At 40.0% G+C, this 18190-nt stretch overlaps 3 protein-coding genes across 6 annotated transcripts; all 3 read right to left on the reverse strand.

Annotated features, from left to right (window-relative positions):
* Positions 1-756: 756 nt before the first annotated feature.
* On the reverse strand, positions 757-8997 carry edem1 (ER degradation enhancer, mannosidase alpha-like 1). Of its 2 annotated transcripts, none has more exons than XR_004609513.1 (12): positions 8269-8997; positions 7210-7282; positions 6588-6691; positions 6199-6370; positions 5828-6011; positions 5485-5659; positions 4926-5046; positions 4662-4832; positions 4495-4568; positions 4267-4367; positions 3546-3728; positions 757-2573 (listed from the first exon to the last, which is right to left on the reverse strand). XR_004609513.1 is itself a non-coding variant. In XM_034533345.1 (12 exons), the coding sequence occupies exons 1-12, from the start codon at positions 8739-8741 to the stop codon at positions 2484-2486; spliced, it is 1917 nt and encodes a 638-aa protein (XP_034389236.1). In that variant the 5' UTR covers positions 8742-8994; the 3' UTR covers positions 757-2483. The 2 variants fall into 2 exon arrangements, 1 of the variants encoding a protein (XP_034389236.1); XM_034533345.1 differs by having other exon boundaries at positions 4271-4367; positions 8269-8994.
* A 477-nt stretch (positions 8998-9474) lies between these two features.
* arl8ba (ADP-ribosylation factor-like 8Ba) lies at positions 9475-14575 on the reverse strand. Its single transcript, XM_034532859.1, has 7 exons — positions 14341-14575; positions 11785-11865; positions 11593-11666; positions 11359-11452; positions 11208-11275; positions 10704-10774; positions 9475-10304 (listed from the first exon to the last, which is right to left on the reverse strand). Exons 1-7 carry the CDS (start codon positions 14461-14463, stop codon positions 10255-10257), a joined length of 561 nt encoding a protein of 186 aa, XP_034388750.1. The 5' UTR covers positions 14464-14575; the 3' UTR covers positions 9475-10254.
* LOC117730849 (tumor necrosis factor receptor superfamily member 5-like) lies at positions 14533-17505 on the reverse strand. Of its 3 annotated transcripts, none has more exons than XM_034532857.1 (7): positions 17340-17505; positions 17081-17203; positions 16783-16914; positions 16364-16465; positions 16141-16266; positions 15513-15670; positions 14533-14616 (listed from the first exon to the last, which is right to left on the reverse strand). In XM_034532857.1, the coding sequence occupies exons 1-6, from the start codon at positions 17458-17460 to the stop codon at positions 15534-15536; spliced, it is 741 nt and encodes a 246-aa protein (XP_034388748.1). In that variant the 5' UTR covers positions 17461-17505; the 3' UTR covers positions 14533-14616; positions 15513-15533. The 3 variants fall into 3 exon arrangements, with proteins under 3 accessions (XP_034388748.1, XP_034388749.1, XP_034388747.1); XM_034532858.1 differs by having other exon boundaries at positions 14575-14662; XM_034532856.1 differs by lacking the exon at positions 14533-14616 and having other exon boundaries at positions 14757-15670.
* Positions 17506-18190: the final 685 nt, after the last annotated feature.

An 18190-nucleotide genomic window follows, 5' to 3' on the forward strand; every position in this document is an offset into this window, starting at 1 on the left:
CCTCAAACCAGCGCCCTCAAACCAGCGAACACAAAAAATAAAAGAAACTATTTGCTGTGTTCAAAACTAAGTTGTAGCTTTGACCAAAGACTTTGAGACCGGAAGGCAGCTCTTCAGTCAGAAAATCCTTTCAGATGAGTTGAATTTTAGTCGAGCTAACTTTTCTCTTGAGTCTTTTGAACTCATCTTTTGGAGGGCTATGCAATCTGTAGTTAAGACATCAAAAGCTTCTGTCAGCATAAAGTGATTTCTTCTCACGTACTAATGTGAATAGATGTCAGGCTAATGCATCGTTGCATAAGTAACTGGTCGGTATACAGACAAAAAGAAAACAAGAGGGCCTCGCCACCTGCAGACGCTCTTGAACCTGTTAGAGATGTTAAAGAACGTGTCACTAGAAACGGCTTTTATGTACAGAAACTCTGCAGCACAATTTGAGACACAATTCAAACAGTTAAGAAACAGAATTTTTAAGATTTAGAAAATTTAACTTTTTTGCAATAGTTGAAAAGGGCCAGTGTAAATAATGAAACTGTTTTCTATTGGACAGTTCAGGGAGTGTGGTGATACCACGTGGATCTGTAGAGTGATAGATAAACTTTACCTTCAAATCCTTGTCTAAACATTATTTGAATCTGCAGGCATTGGAGCCAACTATCCTGTACAGAAACACACATTTGTAAACCTATTAAAGCTTCTGTAGAAAACTGTAGAGTACTTTCCCATTTTTCATCAATAAAAAAAACAACACTTATCTTGATCATAATCTGTTATTTAATGTTTGCATTATGAAACCAAGTAAAAGTAAACAGCCTTTACCTTCAATTTCAGACAAATTAAAGGCATAATTTGACATTTTGGGAAATACACGCTTTCTTGCCCAAGGTCATGTGAGAAGATTGATACTTATTTCATGTCTGTCAGGTACATTCTGCATGCAAGACGATAACGGGTCCCAAAATGGCACAAAGTGGAAGCGACCATTTCGTCTAGCTCCTAGCAAGAAAGCATAATCCCAAAATGTCCCACTGTTTCTTTGAAGATAATCTGAGACAGAGCGGTCGGGGTTGTTTCAGCCAAATTAAAAATGCTGAGAAATCATTCCTGTGGCCTGGAGCAGTTCAGACAAAACTTGACAATATGAACAGCTGTCTCCTAAAGCCAAAGAAGATGCCGATGCTGTGATGTAATCGAGCCATGCAGCCTGAAGCTCTGCTGCGCCTTATAGACACTCCGGTTGTTTGGTAACATATGAACCAGCCCAGAAGAGATGCTTCAGTAGAGCTGTACACAAATCAAGTTCAGAAGACATCACACAGGTTTCTGTATGTTTGGAACAATCATGAATATTCACAGTACAACTGTACTTCAGTTCAGTGAGGTTATTTGTTGACCTCAGATAACCAAGTTGGAAGATTTGCAATATAATTACCGTAAACCATCCTAAAACATTGTCGGCAACAACATGAAAGCATTCATTGATTTGAGTTTTTCCTTTTAACCCTGAGTTCTCACCACATGGCAATTAATGGGTATGATGATGTACAATTAAGTGACAGAGAAACAAAGAAACAGCAAATGGAAACTCCCATCTACTCCAAACAATAATAAACTATGAAGGAGAGACTGTGTCCTAATACACCTGACAGACAAATGATGGGAAACAAACACGTGTTTGCGCATTAACATAAAAAATACATTTTATGGCTTAATTTGTGTAAAAATAAAATTAAAAAAAAGAAGGAACTTAATGTCATAATCAGTGTAAAACAATACATACACATGGAATGACATCTATGTGCAATACCGACAATGGCCTCAAAAAATAAAATTTTCATCCAGAAATAATATGCACTGTTCCGCATCCAGATTAAGAAAACATTTAAGGCACTTTAAAACAGCGAGTCATCCTGAGCCTATTTCCCCACTGTCAATGTTTGTTAATGTGCAGCCCTTATTTAAAAAGCACTGATATAGTCAAGTGAATCCACTGCAAAGAGGCACTAGTCATCATGTTTCAAGAGAGATGTTGTTTGTGTAGGCTATACGTTGTACATGTGTGGCTAGATGGCACTGATTCACAGCTCAGCTGTAATAACAAAAAGCCACACACGCGCGCACACACACACACACACACACACACACGCACACACACGCACACAATCTAAAATCCACTTGCACAATCTCAATTCGTCACCAGGCAAACGTAAGGAAGCATGACTCCTAATTTTACAGCACAAAAGCTGTTCACCTTTGTCGACCACATGCTCACACACACACACACACACACACAGTAAGTTTTAAGTAATACAGCAAGTGGTCCAGCTGCTTTCTCACGTTTCCTTTAGTGTCAGTTTCCTGTCTGGATCCGGAGCAGCGGAACAGATGGGAGGAGGATTTTGACAGTGGATTCTTTTTTTGACCTCACAGCATCCACACCTGGGGGAGTGGAGGGCTGAAGGCCTGCTCATGCATCCTCCAACTCAGAAAAGGCCCACCATGTGATCGATCTGCCTCATGTAGACACTCTTCAATGGTAGAGTGTACCGTCGCTCCTCTGGGATCCTGTTGCACTGTTCGAGAGAGGAAAGTAAGACAGAATATACATGATGGTGAAAAGTGCAGAATATTGGGGGCATTAAAGGCAAACATGCTGACTGAGCTCTAATGCTGCGTTCACACCAAAAGCGTTGTGATTTTTTCCCACGAGTAGATCCCATGCAAAGTCAATGGAAAAATTCGCCAAAATTGGCCTGACGCTGAGTTGCGAAAGCCAATCAGTGTTGAGATGCTCCGCCCGTCATCACTGACGTTGTGCCGTTGTTGAATCTAACTGGCTGCTGGTACTCTAGTACCGCTGGAAGCGGAAGTTATCGAGACGTAGTCGGTGAAATTCACCGAGCTGTGTGAGCCTACGGGTGATGTTATGAACCCAAACACGAGGGCGTTAGATGTTCCGACATTTGTGGGATGTCCACAACAAGTTTAAAGCAGAACTAGTGGTTATTTATTCCATGGTGGATGGCAGAAATGACAACTGTTTCCACAGAGATAAGCCACGCCCCCTCTGAGGTGCGAATGAAGCGAAATGAAACTTGTGGGGGCGGCTGTAGCTCATGGGGATGAGTGGTCGTCCCGCAACCAGAAAGTACCCGGTTCGATCCCCACTCTCCCCATTAGTTGCATGTCGAAGTGTCCTTGACACTTAAATGCAGAGGACAAATGTCATACATGTATATGTAATATGTATATATAATATGACAATAAAATAGGGTTTTCGGTTTGCGAGTAAACGCAACATAACAGTTGAAGGGGGAACTGGGGAGTGGCCGTGAGCTAACAACTGGGGCTCGCTCCCGTGCACTAAAAGCACACGTGGCTATATTTTTACACTATATCTCTACATTTAAATCGTTTTTTGCTGCTCCATTAATGCTCTGAATGTCATATATTTCTCCTTAGAAATGCACGATATTGTGACATGCACCTTAAGATTATTATTTGTATAAATCACAACAGTAATTTGGCGAGGAGGGTGGCCTTACATTGCTGGCGTTGCTTGGTGGTGGCCGGTTGTTTGGCTCTAGTTCTGCCAGCACTCCCTCTTCACAGGGAAAGTCGTTCCACTGTTTCTCCCTGAAGCGCTTATCTACCGGCACAACATGGCCCTCTGTAGTGAAGATGTACTTGTTGTCGGATTTGTGAAGTGGGTTGTCCTCATCAAACAGCTGCAAGATAAGAGTCAGATTTGTGTTTTTATGACCTTATGGGAAGTATTCTGACAATGGCTTGGTGTTGCCAGCAAAATCAAATATGATTTGTCAATAATATTTGTGATTCCAGCTTGTCAAATGCTGGGATTTTCTGCTTTTATAGTTACGATCATTGAAAACTAAATACATCTGGGTATGCAAATCAGTGTTTGAACAAAACAAGTAATTTGTTGAACTGTGGGGAAAGAAATCAGTTTTCTGACATTTAATCCATTGATTAAAAAAAACTAATTATTATCATCTATAAATTGATCTAATAATGAATCTATAAATACATATACATTCATTGCAGAAATTATTTTAAATATAAGAATATAGAGTAATTAGGTAATAATGAACATTTGCAAAGCTAGAACAGTCTAGTTTGTTATATTGTTCCAGTTAACTCGACTCCAAACTTTAAATCAAGGTAAAGATCTATCAAAACTTTACAACATATCTAGAATGAGATATATGACAAAGCTCTCTCTCTCTGACATGCTCAGGCCGTTACCTACTAAGTAAAGGTATTTGCAGGTCTCACTGAGGAAGAAGCTCTCCATGCGATCCTCTTTGGATTTGTCCACGACGTGGTGGAGAGTGGCGTACCCACATCTGCAAATGAAAAGCTCCGGTCAGCTTATAGTATCAAATCATTGTAAACTTCCCAGAAAATGTATATATTACACACACACACACACACACACACACACACATCCATCCATATATATTAATTCCACACCTGACTTTGGTATTTTTTTCAAGGCTCTGAAGAATATCCATTCCAACATGCAAATAGAAAGGATTTTTGGTCGCCTGTGGGAAGAGAAGAAAAACAGCTTTTGAGTAAAAGAAAAGCAGCCGCCACCACCACCACCACCAGTGCTTTGTTACACCAGGTGCCTTTACCTGGTACAGCAGATATGTTGACTCAGCCAGCTCGGGTCTCAAGGGGTAGAAGAGCACGTCAGGAGCCTGCAGCTGCCAGTTGTATCTCTCTGGCAAAGCCCCAAAGCGCTTCCAGATGGCATAGTAGAAGGCGTGCAGGCAAATTGCATTATCGACATCCCCATTCAGCACCTAGTGCACAGAGTGGCAACGCATTACTTTAGCTGAACACAATAACACATATTTTACACTTGTTTATACGACCGGTCATGTGTGTCATCTAACCTGCAGGCCAGGAAAGAAGGCCTGAAGGGAGTCGATCCAGGTGTTCATTATTTCACCACTGAACATGTTCACATTAACATAAAGGGGTGGGTCCCCCTCTCCTTCATTACATGACTCTCTCCTGGAAACACACAGAGGTAGAAGAGGTTTCACATTATGACACATTAATAAGTTGAGTGTGTTTGCTTCCCCCCCCCCATCAACATCCAAATATATATATTTTTTCTTGATACACAAGCAACCACAGCGCACCTTCTGCAGTTTGACAGTAACCAGATAAACTAACTAATACTGAAGGTAGTGTCCCTTACTCAAGGGCTATTCATTAGTGGTTATTAAGGTGGAAGTAAGTGTTACGGTTCTTCAGAATTCAGCTTCCTACATCCACCAGTTAGAGCAACAATACAAGAAACCATCACGTTTGGTCAATCCTAACAGAGATTCATTTGCATAGCTGAGATAACTTCCCGTCTCAGGTGCGCCATCATGTGAAGCTCCCAGTCACATTCACTGTCACCCAAATACACTCTGTGTCATATTCTTTCAGTGTGGGACTCACCCTCTCCTCATGTGGTTCTGAATGCTCTCATAGGCAGCTTGGAACATCCTGTGGTCCTCGTTCTCACCAAATAGGATGTACGATTTCAGCAAATACTCATAGAAGGAGTCCATACCAGCTCCCAGACCGCTCTGTTTGCCAACCCACTGGCCTGTTTGGATATTAACTACATTCCCTAAAGAATTACAGGAAAATGCATTACATGCTATGATAATTGCAGGCATCATATCTACATGTAGACAGAACCATGCAGAGTTGTAGCTTTAATTAAAAAAGAAAAGAAAACAAGAAAGCAAATAAAAAATAAAAAATAAAAGAGAAATAACTACACTGCTGTACTTACCCAACAGACCGGTTTCGTTGCTCCGCAGGTTCCACAGAGCTCTAACAGCTCGCCTGGCCACCCACTCAAATGTCGAATCTCCAATCAAGCGGCTCAAAATCCCAAACTCCACCAGCAGGGACCCAGCTCCCGCCGTACAAGTCTCATTGATGCTATCAGGAGGAACTCCAGTCTTCAGGTTCACCTGAATTTTAGATACAAATCCATAAAGATGCTGAGTGACATGTCAATCTTTACAGTAGGGTTTCCAGGAGGACATGCAACTTCCCTCACATGATAACTCATAGCTCTGCCTAAAGTAGTGATCGTGTGAGTGAAGTGACACGACTACCTTATGTGTACATTAGCAGGCTTCTTGTGAAATAATTTACCCTGGGGTAAGGGATGCCTGTGCTGGTGTTCTCAAAGGCCGGTAGTAAGCGGACAGCCAAGTCATGAGCCAAGTGAAGCAGCTCATTATCGTAATCATCAAAGCCGACCTTGCCGAATGGATGTTTCGGGTCCGTCAGCAGGATGTGAGATGAGATCAGGCCTCCCAGGATCCTACAAAGAAAGAGGGAATATTACACTGGGGTTCCACACAGAAGCAGGTTCTGAAAAAAATGTTTGGATGGCAATATGAATTATTCATGCAGTAATTAAAAAGTCCAATTAAGTTGCTACAGAAGCAATTGTGTTTTTGCGTTGAAGATTTGTATGTACACCAAGCTGGGTTGTTTCTTCTTGTGAATGATGCTGAAAATAGGAGCAACATTTGTACCTGATGTTTGCCTCAAACACTTGCACTGTAGAGTCCTTGTCAAAAGACACAGTATCTATAACCAGTTTGACAGCCTTGTGGAACTCGGTCACATTGCCAAGCACCTGTAGAGAAAAGCCACATTATGTAACCGCATTGTACTCCATCAACAACTTTATCTGATCGCAAAACTACTGAATGGCTGCCAGGTATCTTGCTCAAATTCTATAGCATGTTTATGAAACTGCAACTTGTTTCTGTATAGAAATTATGTTGTTGCCTTAGGAGACAGCCAGGACTATTGGCTCCACCATGTCACTAGACGTTTTGACTGTGGCAGAAAACACTCAACTTACAAGGCAGGAAGTGCTAACCACTGCACCACCGAATGTTGTGCAAAACAAGTGATGTTAGGACCATGGGGAGGGACAAACTCAATTTTGTTGTCAAATGGATTAACCTGCTTTACAACCTGTTATTTAAAATTAATACATTGCCAAATACCAATACTAATCAGTGGGTAAAATATTATAATCAATCCTGCACAGATTCTATTTTCTGTATTTTCAATTCTGCGCATGAGAAAGAAGAACTCTGGAGACTTTCAGGACATTGTTTGACATAAGGACAGAGCATAACTCACCAGTAAGGTGTCTAAGGTGTCAATCAAGGTCAGGGAGTAGTTCCCCAGGACGTCGTTTATGTTGATGTTTGACCTGAAATGAAACAGACGTGGTTTCAATTAATCAGTGGTGTCATTGCAAAAGAGGGCGAAAGAATTAACAGATCACAATTGAGATATGTTTTAATCCAACAACAAAGTGGACTGTATAGACGTAACCTGGAGGATGGCCATACGGAGACCCCAGGAGTACCGTCGGAAGGTGGATGATATTTTAGTGTAATTCTAGTCTTTCTCTTTTAGTGTTCAGCACAGGAGAATAACATGCACAGGTGTTTCAGGTATACTTTTACACACTGAAAAAAAAATGTACTCCCCCGAGCAGAACATAATAACTGAGTATGTGGGTATGCAAACACATGTATTGCTTTCTGGATTTCATTTTGCCCTTTTTGTCATTAGTTGAGTGTGAGGTTTTTAAGAGATCGAGAGAACTTGATTAACCAAGTAACTAATCAACAAGCAATAAAGCAAAGATTATTTGGCTTGTATATTAATCATTAAAGTCATTTGAAGCAATTTCTTTAACAAAAAGATGTTTTGCTGGTGTTCTTAGACTTGTGTCAATAAACGGATTAGCAAGCGATTTGATGATGTCACCTATAGGGCTCTGGGAAATGTGATGGGCTTCATTAGATATCCAATTTCCACAAGGTCTAATAGTAATTTCAAATGAATGAGGTGATGAAGACCAGATCCTTAATGTGAGATTCCCCCCCCCCCCCACCCCACAACCTTTTTATGGATATCAGTTTACTGCACTGTGCCAATGCAAAGGTGTCTGAAACATAAGCGGTGCACTGAGAACAGTACCAGGCTAATACGACTATAAAGTACATGCAAATGGTACAGTTAGGTTGTAACAGTCCTGCAGCCTCCTTCCTGTACGTCACGTGAGGCCAACAGGTGCCTGACAGCCTGAAACCACCATCACTAACAGCACAGCAATGAATACACTTGTATTGAAGAACACCTTGACCTGCAGGTGCAGGTAGTCAGGATCAGCTTTGAATGACTCACGGGTTTAGCACGTCTGGTCCCCTCCCTTCACAGTCAATGGGATTCAGTTCGTCCTCGGGAAAGGCATATTTCATGTAGTTGTCATACCCGAAATAAAACATTTCTTTGGCCATGTCCTTCATTTTGGCTTTAAGTGCATCCGGGAAGGAGCTGTATTTCCGGACGTACTCGTCCTTGTTGCCATCGAAGAAGCTCAGGTAGGAGGATCTCTTGGGGGACTCCTCTCCAACCTTTGCATAGGTGGTCGCCGCCTCTTCATGTCTGTGGCCGGGTATTCTTTGAGACCACGAGTTACCCACCGGATCGGTCCCCTTTTCGTCCTTGAATAATGAGTCTAATTTGTGCAAACTGAAACTAAGTGGGAAGTTGAACCCCAAGCTAACTTTAGGTCCGAGTCCGAAAGCTAGCCACAGCACACAGCTGAGAGAGAGTCTCAATACGACCAGACCAACCACTATTGACCTCCATTGCATATTTGCCCCGGCTGGGTCTTTAAACGCATAATTTAAGTCCACACACGTCTGAAAGATGAACGGCTGTGAGATCCTCTGTTTGTCAGGCTCCACTACAAGCACAGATAGGCTGTGGTGATTCCACCCCACACGCTTCCTGTCAACAGACCGGCCCCTCCAAGATCCTGGGCTGTGATTGGGTCTTCCTTTGTTTCGTTATGCGAAATAGCGAAACGAGCTCGTCCTGCGATTGGCCGCAGAGCTGTAAATCTCCTGGTTGCGTTTCGTGGCAGTCCTGACGTGTCTCAATTCAACCTGCGCCAATAGAAAACAGCCACAAGAGTGAGACGTTCAGGTGCACAGAATTTGCCCACTTACACATACATATACTGGTATATCGGAACTGAGCACTTGCACATGCATGGATACTTTCCTGCATAGACATACAGGTGCAGGTATAAATATATACTATATATGCATGAGCTCTCAGGGCCATCATATAACACTTGGCATGGCTCTAACCAACCTCAACCTGAGAAGTGGCGCTTCTTTTAAGTGGTTAGTATTAGTAATCTTTTGTATATGGTATTTTATTTTCAGACACTTGACTTGACTGTAAAACTGACCATAGAGACCAGTTCAAGTCAAATATATATATTATCACAATTAGATCATAATAGGCTTACTGTACTAAAAGTCTCCATATACAATGGTATTGTTTAAAAGGTTGGTGTACAAATAACAGGACAATGTCTTAATTAAAAAGCATGCCTTTTTATTATTTTAATATACTGAAGTGGTGTTTGTTTATTTGACTCTTCCCAGGTAGGCACACCTTGCATGCTGCTTTGCTTCAGAGGTGAGAGACATTGCACAAGGCACTTTGAATTCTGCCACTCTCTCAGCTTCGAGGCAGCACAAACGTCATCCCACTGAGGCTAATTACAAACAGAAGCCAATACGCACCACAAAACTCCTTTAGTACATTCAGACTTTAAATAAAATCATATTTCCATACACGCACATCTCACATCAGTAAAAATCATACTAGCTTGATATTTATTTGTACAGACTAAATGCAGTTTTCTAAAACATTTTCACGAAAGAAGAAAACCTGACCAAGCGAAGGGTGACAGCTGAGCTCAATAGCTGACTGAGTAAATAACGTCTTGATATTTGAGGCCTATTTGACAGTAACAACCATCCTTCAAGAGAACGTTGTTGTATCCATAATTAGTGTTATAAAAAACACTGGGTATGATTAACTGGGTAATGCCTAAATGGTAGACCGAAATTATGTTTCGCCTCCAAGTTAAAGAACAGCTTTACAGGACAAATAATGCCAACAACATTTCTTAAATTTGGTATCAGAGTCACATCTTTAGTAGTGCATTATCAGGGTTTGTGAAAGAACCACAAGGTGAAAAGAGGGAAAATACATGTGTGTCACGAGCAGAACAGAGCAGCATGTGAGTTTCATTGTGAGTCGGGTTGAGGGGCATGACAATAAAATGGCTGCGCAACAACTCAATTTTCAGCTCCTCCTAGATTTTGAGTGCTGGATGAGCCACTGAAGTGTGATGTCTGCAATCAAAGAAACATGCTGGGTCAGTCTGAGGATCGGTTTATGATTCAGGCATTTCTAACTCACTAGCAACACAAGACATGATGATTGCATACATTTGTGGTAAACAGCTACACAGAACCCCATGAAAATAGAATCATAATCTTATTTAATGCTTGCCATAATTATTACCCCCCCCCCCCCCCCTCATACTACACGAAACACAAGAGTGTAGGTTAACAATGAAACCTGATGTTCTTAAAAAAAAACTAAAGTCAAAGAAACAAATCAATGAATCTAAGAAATGATCAACTACATGAATAAATACTGTGTAATTTGTTGCATTATTAATGTACTAACCAACTTAATATCGTGTAGTTTACTTAACAGAGCCCTTTGAGTCAATAATTGCAACTCACCAATGTTGTCTTTCTCTTTGCAAGAAATTGAGTAGCAGCATATCTCTCGGTCCTGAATAGCTGCCAGATTCCTTTAAAAGGGAAAATAAGGTGCAGGAAAAAATAAATATGAGAAGTATGCGTTCAGGCTGATCATAAATCTCACTCATCAGCAGCTTGTGGGCCAGTTTATGAGCACAAATGTGTCTGTCCTGACAGCAGAGGGAGCCAGTTCCTTTTAGTAAACTACAACTTAACACAACACCGGTGATAACAAAAGAAATGGCCATCATTTTTATCTTTAGCTTAAAGGTGGTTCACCTGATATGGAATTAAAAAAAAAAAATAGATGTGTTTAATATGTATGGGCCAGACATAGTTTAAAATAATGGTATTCTCATATTAAATCCCAAGTTATTCCTCCAGTAAACCTCTGAACAAGAATAAATTGGCCCATTTTTATGACATTAAGAGTCTACAGTGCACTACTGCCCATCAAAAAAATGACCCATCTTTCATACTTACATTTTCTCAATGAGCTGCTTTTCATCTAGAGCATTGGGAAGATCCCTTTTGTTACCGAGAACCAAAACCTAGAAAAAAAAAAAGAAACTTAGAATCTTGCGACTGCAGAACCCACACAGTTTTGCATGCCTGGTGCAGAAATCACACTTACAGGAATTCCTTGCAACTGAGGTTTGTCTAATAAATTATGGAGCTCGTTTCTAGATGCCTCCACCTTTTCGCGATCTGCTGCGTCAACCATGTACCTAAAAATGAGCAACCACAAAATTATTAGTTAGGTGTTTTACATACATGTACAGTACATCCAGTTCAACGCCGAATGCCTATTAGATTTCTTCTCATTTGTTTTTCAGACCAACTTGAAAATCGAAACTGAGATACTCACACGATTGAATTAACTCCCCGACAGTACCGCTCCCACATGCTCCTGAACCTTGGCTGCCCTCCTATATCCCAGATCTACATGTACAGAATTAAGGGCACATCATCAATAATCACTATGTCCTCGTATACCCAGCGTCCTGGTTTGATTTAATTTATTAGTTACACTGTGATAACAACAGAAGTATTAAAATACCTTGATGGTGACGTTTCCTTTAGTGACCTTTCTCATATTGAACCCAACTGTAGGGATCATGTCTTCACTGAAGTGCCCAGACTGAAAGGAAATATACAAGTATAAGTCCTTTATAATAAAGCTGCATTGATACAAGTGTGGGTGGATAGGCATAGATGCATATGTACACAATTAATTAAACTAGTCCCACAGTACATCCCACTTCACACATTTCTAAATAGCCATCGTACATTATATTCTAAGAGGACCATAGAGATGGAAGTGGACATAGGACATTGTAATCGATGACTAAAGCTGTATCATACATCTGTACTAAATATAAAGGAAACCGTAGGAGTCATATGTGCAGCTGTGTCTAATTATTTGATCAAATGTAATGATGACATGCTGCTTGGGATCTGTTGTACTTTTACAGTGACACATACTTTTAATAGTTTGAATTATAATACTGCTCACTATACAGTATTTAAAATTTAAATATACTACAAAAATTGTTATATATGCTGCAATATATGACTAAAAAGCTTGTTTACTATTTCCAATCCTGAGACTGGCATTTGTAAAAAGCAAAAATGTTCTCTTAAAACTAAAACAACCAACTGAGTAGGCCTAAATATTTTTTCACCAAAATGACAAACAAGCCAAACATGATCTATTCACATGTTCCGGCTTTTGTGAATGCTCATTGATGCAAACGGAAGTGAACGAAAAAAAATTAACCTCAGCATACAGAATCAGTGGCATTCCCTCTTTAACATCAAACCTCATAAACTGGGACTATTTCTTCTCCCTGCTTTCTTAAACCCACGATCATGCATTGTCTGCTGTACGCACTTTCCACAGCACATGACCTGCTGGAGTCAGCTGATGAAGCTAAGTGGAAGTGAGCGCAGCAGTCTTATGACTGGGAAGGAGGACCCCCCCCCCCCCCTCGCAACAACCATTCATGCACTCTTTTGTGTTGTGAGAAAGAAGGATCTGAGTTACATTGAGTTACCCAACTTCCTCCTCAGGCATTTGCCTGGTTACCTGACGACCAGAGTGCAACGAAATCCAATTTAACAAACTGAGAACTTTTCTGTCAAGACGTCACAAGCTGGTGGTTTGCTTTGTCCTGAACACTTACATCAACATAAGTAGTAAGAGCTTCTCTGGTAAAAAGTGACACCAGTGAAATCCGATTGTACTTTTGATATTTTCATTGAAATTATTTTCTTACAAAAAAAATAATTACTGATTAATACACCGATTGTTTGTCCTTTTAAATGTCTAAACATTTTTGAATTAATGTCTGCCAGTGTTCTAAAGCCCAAAGAGACATCTTCAAATGGCTTGTTTAGTCCAACCAACAATTCAAAACAAATATATTCAGTACATAAAGATATGAAACACAAGAAAAAGTAATTCAAAGTAATTATTTTTCCATCAGTTGATTAAACAATTAATAAATCCATTGCTCTCAGCTCTATTTTGAGATATGTAACACAATTAACCCAAACTTAAACCCCTAACAATCCAGTTGAAAATACTTTTTACAACTTTGTGAACTACTGAAATTGCAAAATGTCATGACAGCCATTTTCACAATATTCTGTTAAAAACGCAGTGGCTGTTGAGTGATTAACTAATGACAAATTGGTCCACCAGAAAACCACCAGTTTTGAGAAATCTCAAAGTTGCATCAAGTTGCTCAAGATAGATGGCTTTCATAAAAAAAGACCACAAAAGCCTCCAGCCTCAGTCACAGGATGTTACACCAACAGATAAAACCTGTGAGTGTGAAACACTATCACAATGTTACAATGTTCATGTAAAGCTGCTGCAGTCGGAGTCGAGTCAGATGGAAAGCATCCATTTATGTTCATGTTACACATGTAATTGGTTCATGTCAAATGGCCACTTGTATTCTTCACCAACAACAACTAAGGCAAAGATATATTGTTGTAAATATGTCCACAACAACAACAACAAAGTATGCACAAAATGAATAAAAACTGACCCATTCAGTCAGTGGGTCACCTCCAGTTTGACCTCCATGTAAAATCCTCCTAAAACCTTGAGAACACTTAGATTATTTAGTGTCAACTCGTTCAGGACACCGGTGACTTCTGTCCTGTGCGGGACGAGGCCTGCGTGCACCGGTTGTTGTTATGGTCCACATGTGTGGATGTTCACTTCCTGCTGGCTCTCGTCTTTGAACTCTTGTATCTACGACCCCCCGCCGGTTTGGAAGAGATAACATTTAGTCACCATAGAGCCGATATGTGTGTGCTGCGTTCGGGTTTAGCTTGCCTAACAATCACAACACAGGAAGAACTAGCCGACAAGGATCCAGCAGCAGCAGACGAGTTAACGTTAGCTCAGCTGACTTGTTGACGCGAGTCCAACAACGGACTGGTTTTAAGGTTCTTTGGAATGCTGCTGTACCAACAGAGTAACTGCATATCGTTTTTGGACCCGAAAACCAGACCTAGTTAGCTTAACTCTTATCCCATTATTAGCGCTAATAGTATTAGCACTACCCCCGAGCAAGGTAGCTAGCAGCTGAAGACTTACAGCGATCACGTTTACAAATGTGGTCTTGCCCGAATACTGGAGGCCGACCAGGGTCAGCTCCATCTCCTCCTTCCAGAACAGAGACTTGAACCAGTCCAGAAGCCGGTTAGCGAGTGCCAGCATCTTGACGTCGGGTGTTCACGCTCCCTGGTTGTGTCTGTGTGGCTCCCTCTCCCCAGTTGTCAGATGTGGCGTTTTCCCAGCGAGGAAGGGAAGTGGGACTCAGGCAGCTGTCATATGATCAAGTCTGCAGAAACGCGCCCGACAGCGCCCCCGCTGGAGTATGTAGGAAGAACATCCAATATCAAACGCAACCTAAATACTGTTGGGATTTATTTTAATTAGTGATAAATAACAACAAGAAATACTAAAAAAATAAGACTTTTTAAATCAACAAAAATCTACTACCCTAAATGTTATACAGGATCCACCTTTTCCCACTTTATTTTTTTAACTAACATGCCAAGAGAGAAAAGTACACATACAGTACACATACGGTCACACCTTTGATATACTGCTGTCCTAGCATGAATACATATATAAATAACAAAAGAAACTAACACAAGGGGGAGGAATTCACAATACAGTACCTATACATGAGTAATTCCTGCCAGTCTGTCAGGATAATAACCCACGGCCACAAACTACAGGGCTACCAATATGTGCTATCCTTAGGTGTATATGGTCCCAAATGGTTGTTGGTTTGTTTGTTTTTGGTGTTTTCTTCGTAGATGCAACAGGTTATTAAAACTGTGGATTATTTGGTTAATACAATTACCAGTATAATAAACCATAAAACATTGCATGTGTTTTAGAATTTAGAATATTAGACCATCAGTCACTTTTTAAGAAACGTGTCCTAAAATAATCAAAAAGTATTGCCATAAGCCTTTTGGGTAGTCATTATTTAAATAAAATAATGCAAAAGAACAATTATAATCCAAAACTTAGTACGTCTAAAATGACATATGTTTGACCATTTCAAATGTTCCTCATTAAACCTGTCGGTCAGACAAATGCTGGTCTTTTACCTACCCAGAGACCTTTTATTCAGTGTGCATCTCACGGCCCGTAACAGGTTTTTCTATATTTAAATGTGTGCTGATAGTAAGCGAGATGCTTTGTACCATTACATTAATATCATAGTGAACTGACTCATCATGTCATCTTACACTTGTTATCAACAAGACTTTTTACAGATGCAGAAAGCCCAGACTGTTGATGTTCTTGGATTCATCCTGCACAATGAGCTCGAACCCACTCTCCTCCTTCGACAGGCAAAAGTCACTGGCTTTGGTGGAGACTGCTAAGACTTCCATAGGATTATTAACTGAATAAGAGAATAAATACAAACAAAATATTTTGAAATCAGTAGCATCATCACATTGCAGTTATGTATTAATTGTATCCATGACCTAAACTCAGATTTTCACACCCCGCTCTTAGTTTTGATCTATGAATGTTGTGATTTAATTTAATTCAAACATAAGATATTCTTCCCCATTGATGTCCCTTAATTGCTGATTGTATTTGTATATAATGTGTACATGTTTACTGTAGGCATTGTATATGTGTTTGTTTAGTTTTTATCTTAACTAAAATAATAATATTGTATTTTTGAAAAGTTTATTGCCTACATTTTTATATTAAAAATACCAATTAACGGAGAAGAAGAAGAAATGTGAAATATTAACACCTTTTTAAAGGAAGTGGAAACATGTGTGATCCTTAAAAAAAACAGTTTGTATGAAAATCAGGTCATCATGTTCATTATATGCATTTCTATTAAGGCCCACTTACATTCTGTGTGCTTCCTCAGCTTCTTTATGAAGGCATTAGATAGAAACACAAGGAGGGTGAGAGAAAGCAAAACAAAGCCGATGGCAAGGATCAGATGAATGAAGTCTATTCCTTCTTTGTCCGCCTCTGGTGAAACATCAAGTCAAGTTAGTTCAACTAAGCTTTATTGTCGTTTTATATTTGTGTAACAGCATGGCAAAATGTATATTTTACTTCCACTTACTGCAGATACCCTCTTTAACATCAAAGTATGTGTTATAAGGGCATGAAGACTGAGGCTCACACGTATATGAATACTGTATCAACCTGTCAACCACGGCACTGTCTGCAGAGACAGACAGACAGACAGACAGACAGACACAAACGTGAGTCCAGCACCATTTGTTCAATCAAAAAGTAATCTTCTTTATTCGTGTAATATTTTTCCACATTTGGTCTAGACTGAATTTACTGTCAACAACTTAGATTGCCATGAAGTTTTGTACAGACAATCATAATGCCTAGAGGATCAAATATAATGTCCCGTTGACATTTTCTCTATCGCATGAGGTTGACATTTGTATTTCTTTGGGAAATATGTAAAAAGCCATTTTAAAATGTAACATGTATATTTGTTCTAATTTTTAAAAAGTACAATCTCACCTGTCCTCTTCAGTTTCTCCCCCATGACGCATTTGTTTTCTTCACACTTTGAACAGACATTGTCGGAGCACAAGAAATCCAAATGGCACTTGCATTTTGCATTTGTGGTCGGTGTACATTTCTCAACATAATCTGTAGACAGACACAAAAATAGAAACCACAGGGCTTATAGGTGACAACAGTGTCTTGATTGAAATGCATTGGCTACATCAACTGGTGTTTTGATAGAGATCCACAGAGAGCAGGAATATCATTTTTCTTTCTAATTCAAAATATTGGCCATTAATTACAGTCTTACCTTGTTGGCACACCCGACATTCATTACATCTGTCAAACACGGTATAGTTGTCCGAGAAGTAGCCCTCTTCACAGGGGCTGCAGTCTGTTGGCTGCTTTGGACAAAAACCTTTCCTATATGTACCTTCAGAATAAGAGACAAATTAAATCAGTTACTCTCAAGAATATGGTTAACATTCACACACTTAGATGAAGCAGTTTGACAGATTCATATAAAACACAGTCAATCTTATCTTAAAGAATATAATTATCTGTTTTACCTGGGAGACACAGGTCACAGCATTGCCCGTCTACCTTCTCCTGTCTCACACCACAGCCTGCAGCTATAGTCCAGAGACTCAATACACACATTACTGCCAGGGAAAGGCTCTGAGGAACCATTATGACCAGTGCCCTGCTCGTGCCTTGGGGTTTTATAGTGGCTGTTTGCTGACGTTAGAGTGTGATGTGAGTGTGGTTAGCTCACCGAGAGACACTGTGTGAGACATCTAGTTCAGGAAGTGAAAGACCACCTATATATAGCAATAGTATAAACGGAATAACAACATTATTTTGTTTATTTTGTTTTTGAGTCTGTTGTTTTTTTTAACTGAAGATGTCCATTATGATTTTATTTAAATGTATAATTGTATTTCATATATACAAGACAGGACTATTTAGCTTGGCTTTAGGAGGGAAGCCGGGTGTTTGTTCATCAAAAGCAGAGCACATATGTAGCATACATGTGGGACAGATGTATAAAGACAAAACAGAGACATCAGCATGTCTTCACTAATATGGATCTGCATTCTAGATGCTTTCCTATAAAGCAAGTGTTGGTGTTGGAGATGTTGTTTCAGGTTTTGTTACGTCAAACACTTCTGCAGAAACTGTAGAGTTTAACCACCTTTCCGAACACCCAGGGACCACAACAGAAACAAGAACACACTCCACGATGACAGTGGCTGTTTACATGATCGAAAACATGGTCTCCTTCTCTCCCTTTGAACATTTCCAGGTCCATACAGGTTTCAGGTTTGGTCACTGAAGTACGTCATCGGCTCGTCTCTGATTTCCGATGTTGGCTATTAATCTGTGAACGATTCTTCCCTAAAAAGCCAACCTATAAATA

Source organism: Cyclopterus lumpus, chromosome 5 (assembly GCF_009769545.1).
Source record: "Cyclopterus lumpus isolate fCycLum1 chromosome 5, fCycLum1.pri, whole genome shotgun sequence".
Lineage (NCBI taxonomy): Eukaryota > Metazoa > Chordata > Actinopteri > Perciformes > Cyclopteridae > Cyclopterus > Cyclopterus lumpus.